Source organism: Pyricularia grisea, chromosome VII (genome assembly GCF_004355905.1).
Source record: "Pyricularia grisea strain NI907 chromosome VII, whole genome shotgun sequence".
Classification (NCBI taxonomy): Eukaryota; Fungi; Ascomycota; class Sordariomycetes; order Magnaporthales; family Pyriculariaceae; genus Pyricularia; species Pyricularia grisea.
The window spans coordinates 126,223-138,917 of NC_044975.1; the positions used below are offsets into that span (position 1 = coordinate 126,223).

The following is a 12,695-nucleotide window of genomic DNA, read 5'->3' on the forward strand; positions in this document are numbered from 1 at the left end:
AAATTTCTTAACCCGGCCTTTAACGTTTTTATATCGATTTTTTTTTAATTATTAAAACGGATCCCTAACTTTTTAAATATACGATTTAAAAATTCGTTTTCGTTAAAATTTTCGAATATTTTCGGTATTGTAAATAATATAGGCGGTATATCTGGGTTTATCATATTAATATCCAATATAATGCCGTTTTTCGTTTAAAATAACGGTTCGGAATAAAGGTTTGGCTAGCGGTATAATCCGGGTAATAAAAATTCCAAAAATTTAAATTATAATAATTTAACCGGTATTTTTAAAAATTTACGTAATAATAATCCACAAATCCTAAACGCGTTGGTATACGGTATTTATAATTATTATAATATCTTTCGTTATTAACCCCAAATATAACGTTGGTTAAAAAAATTAACAATTTAAATACCTTTATTTAATTTATTTGTATTGCTTATATTAATAACATTAATTAATATTAATAGGAATAAAATAATCGCTGCGATCGGTAAAAACAATATAACAAATAAACGGTATTCTTATGCATACTATCTAACTCTTTGTAACTATTTACAATCCTGTAAAGATCCGTTAAAATCTCTGCTACGTGTTCTAAAATCACGTGTTACCACACGTGATCTACCCATACGCATGTCTGCCCGCGAACAAACAATATATATATATATATATATATATATATATATATATAGTTATGGACTATCACGTAATTATTTAAACGAAATAAAGTTTGAAAACCTTTACATATTATGAGATTTTTCAACCGACCCCTTACAAACCTTGACTGAAATTTGCCAAACGTAATAATCTCTTTTAATAAACATATAATTACAAGGTTTCCATATAACTCGATTTTATAATAACTTGAATTCAAGTAAAATAATATTTGAAAAATGGCATAAAAGTCTTGTTAACTTTCTTATATTCTACAAAGTTAGTACCGGATAATTGCTCTTCAAATTAGCTAGACTCAATATAGCTGGTTCTTGGAATAAACCTCGCTTTAAATTACTGGATAACTTCTTATAAATAGTTTAACGCGCGATATTTACAATCATACATACAGTAGACAATAGTTTCAAGGTTTTTAAGACTGGCTTTATTTAAATCTGGATTTACTGATATCTTAACAGGAAATAGTTTAAAGCGTAAATAAATAACTCATTTCTTAACTATTATGCAGTTGGTGTGCAATTTTATTGCAACCACCAAGGTGGGGGGTTGACCCTGTTGGGTTGCAATATTTTTGCACAGGTGCTATAGTAATTAATTCTTGGTCAGGGACCTGACTTGACTAAATTAGTCAGTTTACCAACCCAGCTACTAGGCGATACTCCACTTTTCCTTAACAAAAAGAAAAGAAGAAAAGAAAAGAAGAAAAAAAAAAAGAAAAGGAAAAAAGAAAAGAAAAGAAGAAAAGAAAAGAAGAAAAAAAGAAAAGAAGAAAAAAAAAAGAAAAAAAAAGAAGAAAAGAAAAGAAGAAAAGGAGAAAAGAAAAGAATAAAAGAAAACAAAGACAGAAAAAAGAAATTACAGCCCAATGCGCAATAAGAGCCCACTACGAGAAGACCACGCCCTGAGAGCAAATGCGGCTGGGTCTACAAGAAAGGCCGATCTGGGACGCACCGAAAAACGGGTATTTTGGGTGCCCAAATTCGTCGCAGATATTGAGCTGTTCTAGAGCGGATTATGACTAATAGTGTGGCGCATAACCAATTGGCAAGACTCCAAAGTGGACTCTATTTTATGGCTATTTATCATCGTGGTTATTAAGTTCATCAAGCTTGAGGAGCTATGAAACGTTGCTGGCTTTTTACAATTGCATTTTGTTTGATCCATGGGAATCATGATTGTGAGTAAATCTCAAGCTGCTAGGTGCCAGCTCGTAATGACATGATTTGCATTTATTTTCTGGTCTTTTCTGGTCTTGATGTAGAAGACAGTCCCATCAAACCAAAAGCCCCAGCCCAGCCTTCAACCTGCCCATCAACTTAGGATGGAGGTTAATATCGCTGATGCAAAGTCCGAAACAGCAGATATCAGCTACACAAAAAAGAAGGCGGCTCAATCAGTCAGGTTTTCACAAAGATAAAAAGATGAGCAAAAAGCAAAGGGTCACTCACCGGGGTGGCATCACCAATCAACTCTTTTGTATTTTGAACAAAATCCCTCGACAGCAGCAGCTGCGCGTTTCCAAGCAGCGTCACGATGCCCTTGACGCCATCCCTTGTCAGCAAGCTGCTGGCCGACTCCACCAGAGCGCCGACGTCGACACGGCCCAGCGCCTCCAGCAGCGGCTGTGCCGATTCAGCCAGCCTCTGAAAGTCGATCTTTTGGAGAACTGCCAAAAGCGGCGCGATGCTTCTGACCAGGCCGGCCAGGTCAAACTCGCCGAGCGAGTCGAGGAGCGGTCCTATCTGGATGAAGAGCTTTTTGAGGTCGATCTCTTTGAACGAGCCAAGCAGTAGCGAAATGCCTTGCACCAACCCTGCCAGATCGGTCTCACCGATGGAATTGAGCAGAGGGCCGACCCGAGCAAAGAGTTTCTTCAGATCCACTTCCTTAAGTGAATCAAGGAGGGGTGTCACCCCGGCGATAAGGCCCGCAAGATCGATATTGCCCACCTGATTGATGAGAGGGATGATCTTCTCGGCCAACTGCTTGAAATCAATGTCCTTGAGGTCGTTAAGAAGCGGTGTAATACTCTTGACCAATCCCACAAGGTCTATACTGCCCAGTGAATCTAGGAGAGGGCCGAATTGGTCGAAAAGCTTCTTCAGATCAATGTCCCCCAGGCTGTCCAGCCATGGGGTGACGATGTTCAACAGCCCGACCAAATCTATGCTGCCGAGAGTATCGAGTAAAGGAGCGACCTGGTCCAACAGCCTCTTGAGGTCGACTTCGGATAGTGATTGCAGCAGAGGGGCAACTTGGTCGACGAGGCTCTTGAGATCGATTTCCTCGAGCGAGTGGAGTAGCGGACCAGCACCAGAGATGAGGCCCTTAATGTCTTGGACAAAATCGGTGGTGACCAGAGCACCAGCGTTGGTGAGCAGCACACTAATGGACCCGATAGACTCCGTCGTCAAAAGCGGCTGCACCGAATCTACCAGCACTTTCAGGTCTATTTGACCAAGTGACTCGAGCAAGGGACCGATCTGCTCAAACAGATCCAAGCCGGTCAGCGAATCGAGCAGGGGCTTGACCTGCTCGATAAGACCCTCGGCACTCGTGAGGAGACCGACGATCCCCTCTATAGATTCCTTGGTCAAAAGTGGCTGGAGGGTGTCAAAGATACCCTTCAAGTCGATTCGGCCCAGGGACTCAAGAAGGGGACCAATCTGCTTGAAAAGGCCCCTGAGATCGATGCTGGACAGTGAGTCGAGAAGTGGTCTGATCTGGTCGATGAGGGCTGCGAGATCAATGTTGCCCAAGCTCACCAAGAGGCCCCTGAGCTGGCTGACAACCTCGGCGGTCAGGAGTTGCGATGCGTTTTCCAGAAGCGACTTGATTCTCCCAATTGTATCTAAGGTTAACAAGGGCTTGATGGAATCAAGCAGCTCTTGAATATCCAGTTCGGTGATTTTATCAATCAACGGTTTGATCTGGTCAAGAAGCTTTTGTAGATCCAACTCGCCGAAACTTGTAAGCAGTCCTTTGAGCTGTTCAACACTGTCTTCGGTCAAAAGCTCAGCAACGTTGAAAAGAAGCGAATTGATCAATTGGACCGTCTCTGGGGCCAGGAGTGGCTTTACTGACTCAACCAGACCCTTGAGATCGATGTCCTTGACCAGATCGATGACGCTGGCTAGGTCAAGCTCAAGCAGACTACCCAGCAGACCCTTCAGCTGATCAACCACATCTTGCGTGAGAAGGCTGGACACGCTGCTAAGAAGACTTTTAATTTGGTCCACTGTATCTCTACTCAGGAGAGGCTTTGCAGCTTCGACCAAGCCTTTGAGATCAATATCTTTTACCAGGTCAATTACACTGGCCAAGTCAAGCTCGACCAAGCTACCGAGCAGAGCTTTTAGTTGGTCCACCACCTGTTGCGTAAGCAGGCTAGACACACTACCGAGAAGTTCCTTGACTTGATTCACAGTTTCTTTGCTCAGCAGCGGTTTCACAGCCTCAACGAGACCCTTGAGATCTACATCTTTGAGCTTTTCCAACAACCCGGCAAGATCGAGTTCACCCAGAGTACCAAGCAGGCTCTTGAGTTGGCCGATGACGTCCTTGGTGAGAAGACCTGACGCACCGTTCAAGAGGCTTTTGATCTGACTGATGGTATCCTCTGTCAACAATGGTTTGATGGCACTGACCAAGCCCGGCAAGTCGACACCTTTGAGCTGCTCGAGCAAGCCGGCGAGGTCAAGTTCACCAAGGCTTCCGAGGAGGCCTTGAAGCTGATTAACCACATCTTTGGTGAGCAGCCCGGTTGCACCATCCAAAAGGTCTTTGATCTGGTTGATGATGTCCTCAGTCAACAAGGGCTTAACGGCGTTGACCAAACCTGCCAAATCAACGTCCTTCAGTTGCTCCAGCAAGCCAGCGAGATCATATTCACCGAGGCTGCCGATGAGCTCCTTCAGCTGATCCGTCACATCCTTGGTCAGCAGACCAGATGCGCTGTCCAACAGTCCCTTAATCTGCTCGACCGTCTCCTTGGTGAGTAGCGGCTTGACTGCTTCGACGAGGCCGCCAATGTCGACACCTTTGAGTTGATCCAGTAGACTCCTGAGGTCGAGCTCCTGAAGCAGCGAGTCGATGTCAACCAGCAGCTTCCGGGCTATCTGGGGAGTCGGCGGCCTCAGAGTCTCAGACAAGTACTGGAGGATGTCGTGGAGATCCGTGAGCCCGTCCTTGCTGAAGATCTGGAGGACGATGTCGACGGTCTCCCGGAGGTTCTTGATGGTGTCGATCAGGTCCTTGATGCCATCGCCGAGGCCGAAGGGATCTGCGATGTTTAGCGGGTTGAAATTGCCGTCTTCTCTATTTGTCGATGATGTTTCGCTGCTGCCACTGCCACCGGCGTTGCTGGGACTGCCAGGGTTACTGCTGTTGGCTTGTCGCGGCAAGATACGAGTTGCGACCTCGCGCTCCCGTCGCAGTTCGCCCAGGAGCATGTTCATATTCCGTATGGCATCGCTGAGGTCTTGTCGCGGAACCAGGGCCAAATTGTTGGCCGCAAGGTACTCGTCGAGGTTGACATGCTGTGCTTCAGCTGCCCGCGGGCTCAGGCTTGTAGCCAGGGGCAAGGCCACGAGGGCTGTGAGGATCCTGCTGAAGCGCATGGTGAAGCTTTGAGACTTGACTGAATTCTAGGCGGACTTCTTCTGGTTCTAGGACATGGGGAAAACTACCGATCTTTCTCTCACAGTGTCGTATTCTGGCCTGCCCCGAGAAAGTGAAAAATAAACGGGAAGCAGGCTTTCACATAGGTCCTGGACAGGCAAGGGGATGAGGGTCAGAGATAACAGTGGGATTCTCATGGGTACATTGCAGATGCATACATTTAAAAGGCAGCCAGCCATTCTTGCCCAAGATACCATGGTGTTTAGTCTTTGGCCATTGGGCCACTGTGACCGTAGGAGACTGCGGTACATCTATCCAATGCTGGACTTACACGGGAAAAGGGGTACTAAAGCGGGGTTTCACTCCGTGTTTGTCTGTACCCCAGAGAATGATCAAATTTCCCCAGACTTAATCAGTCTGGGGCAGTCAGATCTCTTTCTCTCCTCGTCATCCCCCGCGTTTTCTGTTTTCTGCTCGATCTGCACTTGCGATATCCTTGGCGTTCCCTCCAGGGTAGTAAGATCGTCAGCTGCAAAAACTTGAGCCGAGGTGGATCTCGTGTGAGAAGCGGGGATGATGAATGAGGAGAAGACTAGCGCCATGCTTGCCATGAAGTGGTTGCATTCCTAGATGCGTTTCGCTTGTCATGATTATCGGTTTCCATTGCCGTTGTGGTACTGCAGGTCCCAGTGAACCCATACCAAGAAGCAAATCTTTGGTTCGGGAATGAGACTGCGACCAGGGTTTCTATCCGCCGTCTGCCCTACAACACCAAGGAATGCGCATCCCACTTTATTTGGCCTGTCTACGTCAAAACCTTTAGCTCGGGACCATCACTTAAAGCCATCTGAATGAGTATATGGGTGCACCAACTTATGTCGCCACCAATCAAATGAAACGAACAAATATACCTCATCGAAGGCGTAATGACACGACACCTCGGCAAACCCCTCCTTTGTCTTTGTGCTTCAGTGAGTACTGATATTGAGAAAAGAGGTTGTTGGGCACGTACCATAAGTAACCCAGGTAGCTAATAGGCGATGTGCAAGCCAGCCAATAATAACCATCCACACTATCGAGACAATTCACACGAGAGAAAAAAAAAGTAGCCATAAGGACAGACAAAAGTTCAAGCAACGATCCACAAAGAAAGTAGGTGCCACCTTCGCCACTACGTCCTTGGCCAATGCCCCGTCTTCTGTATCATCTCGACCGACCTCTTCATGTCCTGCATGTAAAACCTAGCTGGCTTCTGCCGTACCCACATCGGCACGTAGGGATAGACCAGCGCCGCATAGCCTGCCGTGAAGTGAAACAGCGCAGTTCCGAGCGGCGACGGCGTCAGGCCATACTCCCGCTGCAGCCTCTCGGGCAGCCACTGCGCCGTGAACAGTCGTCCCGCCGGCAGCACCGGCCACAGCCACACGGGCATGTCCCTGGGCCACAGCAGGTCGCCGGCCAGGCTGCGGGCCCAGTCGGTGACGTGGAGCGTGTCGATGTTGTGCTGCCAGTAGCGCCAAAACTCGTCCAGCGTGGCCGGCCACATTTCCGGCGGCATGCGGAGCGACGTGCCGTAGACGCCCGCCTCGCGGAACCACTGCTCCTGCAATGGCCGCGACACCTTGCCGAAGAACGTCTCGTGCACCATGAGGATGGAGACGAAGAGCGTGGCCGCCGTCCACTTGTGCAGCTCCGGGTCGTTGGCGTCGTAACCGTCCCCCTTGACCCTGGCGTGTCGGCGGTGTATCACGCCAAAGATGGCTTCCTTGTCTTCCTGGGTGCCGTGGATCGCCGCCATGAGGAAGCGAGACGTGGTCTGCAGTCGGTTCATGACGCGGCCGGCAAAGTTGGAGTGCTTGTAGGAGCCCTCGGCGAGGGCCGGGTGGGCGAACTGGCACAGGATGGCAAACTGCCCGCCCATGAGGTAGATGGCATCCTGGGTGACCTTGCGTAGCTCCACGGGCTCTTGGATCGTGTCGAAGATTTGTGGCTTTTGTATTGATGATTTTGACGCTGCTGGGGGGCGCAAGGCCCCGTCGGCGTGTGGTAGTTCGTTCGCGGTGGTTTCCATGCTGGATTAAAGATGATTATAGGTGACTGAGGCGGCTCGATACGCGACAAGAAAATAAGATCACCAATGCTCAGGAATTTTTTCCAAGAAGCACAAAGCACGAGTGGAAATATCAGATAATGTGGCCCAGTGGGCGGGTATGTCGTGTCACCGATAAGTCACGACTCCATGAGTCTCACTGGTCGAGCTGGGCGGGCTGCCAATGCTATCTTCAGCTGCATTGGGGGCCACCATGTTGATATGAGGCGCGTACTCACATCCAAGCTTCGCCACCCACCAGAGCCAAACTAATTGCCGGCTGACAATTTGCTAGGACTTCTGGATCAGTCACATCGTTCAATCGTAAGAGTCACGCAATGAATCAAGAACACGAAAAACTGCGCAGGTTTATAGAATTGTGTCAGGTTATGTGGAGAGATAAACTTCGGCAAGTTCGTGTGCTACACACCTGCGAATAACACAGCTCAAGAATTGGACTTTTGGCGTTGTTGTTGGTGACGAGACGCATGTAACAAGGACAAGACATGCGTCGGACCTCCGTAACAGACACAGGAATCTGCCAGCTTGACATACATAACCACACAAGTAGTGGTTGCCTGGAAACTTCATCAGCCGATTGAACGATGCTGTTAGTTGTATGGTACCTACCTATCCATGCATGCCAAGCTGTCAAACGATAACGTCTGGGTGGCCGTCCCCGCTCTACTTTAGTCTTTCCCCACGAAGCAAGGCAGGGTCAGACACCATTTTGAACTCGGCATCTACCAATGACAATAACAGCGTGCAGATCATTCATGTATTTGGGGTGCGATTTTCATGTTGGTCAATAAATAGGTAGTTAGTTCCGAATGCAGGCTGCATACATCACCGCAACGACTCCCAGCCCGGCCTCCCCCTCGACATTGCCAAGAATGCCAGCCGAGGCTCGAAGCACGAGCGGGGAATCACTGATGAGAGAGCAGTTCCTCTCCCCGCGAAATAGTTGCCAGGTCGGGAAAGGCGCGAATGATATGCCACGCCCTTCGGCCATGCCAAGGCTACCTACTGGAAAAAAAAAGGTTATGCGGGGTGCGCAACTTGTCAACCTTGATCTGACGGCTTTGCTGCGCGCTACGGGCTGTTGATGTGCGTTGATGGGGTAGATCGCCACGGGTTGGGCGAGAGATGGTGACTTGAATGAGTTTGAACTAAGAGTCAATAATGATGTCGACTTATGTTCTCGTGCTTAGCGAGCTATTCTGAGGTACTTTACTAGGTCGCCATCAGGCTGGTCATGATGATTTCGTTTGATAGCTAAAACAGAGCCATCATTGTTGCTGTTGCTATCTGTTGAGGTTCTGCAAGTTCCTTGAGACCAGCCTTGATCAAGCAAGTCTGTCTGATCTGTCTTCAGTTTTTCACGTAGACAGCACAACTTCGGACACTCAACTCTGTGATATGCTTGTGGTCAATTGACCGAGACTGACACCATGGATTCTTTCTTCAAATGGTACCTCTCTAGTCGCGGTGCCGGCCAGAGCTCCGACAGCAAAAAGAGTGCTGCCGCTCCCGCCGCAACATCCCCCGAATCAAGCACGACCGGAGCAAGGAGGGCCCCGGACGCTGACAGCTTGCGCAGTAATGGTCCTCTAGTCCGTCGTGTATCAAGCCCGGCGGAGAAGGCAGGGCAAGGGGAGATAATTACCAAGAGAGAAAAGTTCAAGCGGCACTGGAAGCGGTTTTGGGTGTTTTATGCGATAGGGCTCGTCATCTTTCTCGCCATCTTCCTGCCTGTGTTGTGAGTAGTTCGCAAGCAGTCACTGCTAGAAACAAACAGACAGAGATGGCCAGGCTGACCATTTTCTAAAAAGCTTCCTTGTCATCATCCCAGCCATCATCCAAAGGTTGATGAACGAGGCGAGCCTGCCCATAAATGGCGGCACTCTGGCGCTTCATTCTGCCGACGAGCTCAAAGTCAGCATCAAGACGACGGTGGCCATGCCAGCAGGGATCGTGGCTTCGCTGGATCCCATCACTCTGCAGCTATACAACTCCAACACGACGACCTTTTCGCCCTTCATGGCCGTCGACTTGCCCAAGCAACACCTGGATGGACCCACCGACATTGACGCGCCCGAGAGCATTGTGCGCATATCCAACAAGAGCGAGTTGACAAACTGGCTTCGCTTCGTGGTACGCGAGCCCATGGTCGACCTCTCCCTTCGCGGCGACTCGCACATCAACCTCGGCGCCATCAGGTCGTCGGTGCACCTGGAAAAGACAACTCCCATCCGCGCGCTCAACCACCTCAGCGGCTTCGACGTGCCCAACATCCGCCTCGTGGTCCCTCCCGAAGCCGACGGCACCAACGTCCGGGGCCAACTTCTGTTTCCGAACCACACCCCACTTCACCTGGGCCTGGGCAACCTAACCTTCAACATGTGGTCGGGCCCCGTGATGCTAGGCACCGTGGAAGTGCACAACGTGCTGGCGGTGCCCGGCGACAACTTCTTTGACTTCCGGGGCGTGCTGTTCCTGCACGATCTGCTGCCCAACATCGGGGCCATCCTAGCCTCGCAGGCGTCGGCGCTCGGCCGCGGCAACATCGTGCTGGGCGTGTCGGGCAACTCGACCATGGTCAACGGCGAGCACGTCGCCTTCTTCGAGGAGGTGCTCAACAAGGAGCGTTTCGAGACGGAGCTGTCGGTCGTGTCGGTGCTGATGCAGGTCCTGGGCGGGTTGATCGACCGGGCCGGCAACAACGGCACGTCGGCCCTGCTCGACACCATATCCAGGGTGCTCGGCAACAAGACACTGATGGATGGCATCGTGGACAAGCTCAACGCGTCCCGGGTCGTGGACCGACTCAATTCGACAGCTGATCACGTAGCCATCCCGGGCAATCTGTTGAAGCGCGTGCAGCGAGAGCTGACCAGGACGGCGCTCAAGTCTGTTGTTAGGGACTTTAGGGGCGGGAGAAGTAAGACGCTGTGGAGCGCGACGGAGTAAAATGTTTTTGGTAGAGGGGGGTAGGAGGAGTAGGACGCATAGTACAGGTTACAATCAAAGTAATTGAACTAGTCTAGAAAAGGTTGCGTTGCGTGCAAGATGCATAATTGCTCCAAATTCCACCAGAACCCCCCGATAAAAGAAGTCTTCGTACGAGGTCAGAAATCCGCATTTGTCAGCTTGCGACCAAAGCCGTCGGTCGTACTGAGAGAAGCGTAGCATCCGGCGTCCGGTCGCTTAGAACCCTGCCAGTTTTTACCATGGTAGGTTCCTAAGTGGAGCAGCACCTGAGTTACCAGGCACATAAAGTATGAAGCAGCATTAGTAAACTAAACCACGTGACTGGGCCGCATTCGGAATCTCCACTGCAGTATAGTACGTTACAGTATCATGGAGATAAGTGTATTTGTCACCGATTGGTTTCTGAGCTACCTACGGTTTGTAGAACACCCCTCTAGATATCTCCGTCTACTATTTTTGAGAATGAGTGCACGTTTATATGCCAGCCAGCACATTCCAAGCACGTAAAATAAAATGCTGTATGGATTTACGTTCATTTAGGCCGCAAAATCCGTAGTTCTTTCAAATATCTAAGGTAGTGCAGCTTCAAAATATGCACTCAAAGATTTGCGCAGCTAGGAAAAGCCGATTTTATGATGCAAAAAAAGAAGAAAAACAAGAAAAAAAGCGCAATCGTCGAGCAATACCGGATCACTCGCTCCGGACCAAGGGTTGGATAGTTGTTGCCCGCTTAATCCCGTAAATCGCGGCTTTTGCTTGGTAAAACTGCATGGCGCCATTCCCAGCTCCAGTACCACACATGTGGAACCCTTGCGCCAAATTCAAGCAACATTTGTAATCTTGACGTTGGTCAGCATAGATAGGCCAGTATGTTCCTGCATAGCAATTGGTATCACGATTCACGACCCAATTCATGATTGAGTATAAGTAGGTGACCTTCTGAACTTATTCTCGTTTTGTTTTGATTCAAGTCGGCATCGAGTCAGCTTTTTACACACATCTGCATACATTCAGCTCCTTTATATTCTTTAACCGGGACGAAAATCACCAATCCATCATCCCCTCCACACCAAAAACCCATCTTAGCTACCTACCGAGATCAACATCAACATCATGTCACCGACTACCGTTCTCATCACTGGTGCCAACCGCGGACTTGGCAAGGGACTCGCAGAGCGCTACCTCTCCCTGCCCAACCATGTAAGTTGACCAGTTCGAAACTTTGCTGCCCTTCCCACAGTCCACTACCAAAGAACGGCCATGCTGACTCAAATCTCGACTCCCGAAAATATAGATCGTCATCGCCGCTGTACGAGACCCATCTCACACCACCTCCCAAGCCCTGTCCTCCATCCCCAAGGGAGATGACACCAAACTGGTAGTCGTCAAGTACGATGCCGCCATCGAGCAAGACGCCTACGATGCCGTGGAGAACTTGCAAAAGTCCCACGGCATCGACAAGCTCGACGTGGTGGTCGCCAACGCCGCCATCGCAAGGGCGTTTGTGGCCGTCAAGGACGCCAAGCGGGCCGACGTCCAGGAACACATCAACGTCAACGTCCTGGGTGTCCTGTCGCTGTTCCAAGCCACCAGAGCGCTGCTGGAAAAGGCCGCAGCCGCTTCTTCCTCTCCCGACGTCAAGCCCATCTTTGCCATCATCGGCACCGTCGCCGGCAGCCTGGCCGATCAGCCTCAGGTCCCCAACGCGGTTTACGGAGCTTCCAAGTCCATGGTTCACTGGTACGGCGTTCGTCTCCACGAGGAGGAGCAGTGGCTCAGCACCTTGGTCATCCACCCCGGATGGGTGCAGACCGAAATGGGCAATTTTGGTGCCAAGGCCTTGGGGCAGACCGAGGCTCCCGTCAAGATCGAGGACTCGGTAAATGGCATGTTCTCCATCCTGACGGATGCCGACACTAAAACCAAGTACGGCGGCAAGTTGGTTGTGTATGATAAGTCATTCCTTGCTTGGTAGAGGGTTCTGGAATTTTATGCAGGCTGTGGTTGTAGGATGCACATGTTCTTTATGTGGCGTTGAGTTTCGAGGGGCTTAATTGTTTGAATTGGAGTTGGCCAGTTAGGAGTTCTCTTTAGATGGGTATTTTAAACTATTTTGCAATCATCCTACTTGTGAGCTTTGCTTGACTGCCAAAAAATGAGAGTATCTAGGCGAGTAGAATATCAATATCAACAAGACTAAAATCTGGCAGGTTCTCCACTGTCATTCTCATGCCGAGTGGCCAGCATATTTGTTGTTCATTTTCAGCAAGTCCAAGATTCGGCCCTATGCTTTCCGCATATGGAAGGGTGGGCT

The 12,695-nt window shown here is 49.6% G+C and overlaps 4 protein-coding genes across 4 annotated transcripts; 2 read left to right on the forward strand and 2 right to left on the reverse strand.

The window, feature by feature from the left end:
• Positions 1 to 1,864: 1,864 nt before the first annotated feature.
• Positions 1,865 to 5,300, reverse strand: PgNI_10098 (uncharacterized protein; the record flags this gene model as incomplete). Its single annotated transcript, XM_031130074.1, has 2 exons — positions 1,865 to 2,049; positions 2,130 to 5,300. 2 exons carry the CDS (start codon positions 5,298 to 5,300, stop codon positions 1,993 to 1,995), a joined length of 3,228 nt encoding a protein of 1,075 aa, XP_030980124.1. The 3' UTR covers positions 1,865 to 1,992.
• A 1,172-nt stretch (positions 5,301 to 6,472) lies between these two features.
• On the reverse strand, positions 6,473 to 7,372 carry PgNI_10099 (uncharacterized protein; the record flags this gene model as incomplete). Its single annotated transcript, XM_031130075.1, has 1 exon — positions 6,473 to 7,372. The coding sequence occupies one exon, from the start codon at positions 7,370 to 7,372 to the stop codon at positions 6,473 to 6,475; it is 900 nt and encodes a 299-aa protein (XP_030980123.1).
• Positions 7,373 to 8,841: 1,469 nt separating this feature from the next.
• PgNI_10100 (uncharacterized protein) lies at positions 8,842 to 10,360 on the forward strand (the record flags this gene model as incomplete). Its single annotated transcript, XM_031130076.1, has 2 exons — positions 8,842 to 9,149; positions 9,193 to 10,360. 2 exons carry the CDS (start codon positions 8,842 to 8,844, stop codon positions 10,358 to 10,360), a joined length of 1,476 nt encoding a protein of 491 aa, XP_030979761.1.
• An 846-nt stretch (positions 10,361 to 11,206) lies between these two features.
• Positions 11,207 to 12,587, forward strand: PgNI_10101 (uncharacterized protein). The gene is made up of 2 exons (XM_031130077.1): positions 11,207 to 11,581; positions 11,676 to 12,587. Exons 1-2 carry the CDS (start codon positions 11,495 to 11,497, stop codon positions 12,354 to 12,356), a joined length of 768 nt encoding a protein of 255 aa, XP_030979971.1. The 5' UTR covers positions 11,207 to 11,494; the 3' UTR covers positions 12,357 to 12,587.
• Positions 12,588 to 12,695: the final 108 nt, after the last annotated feature.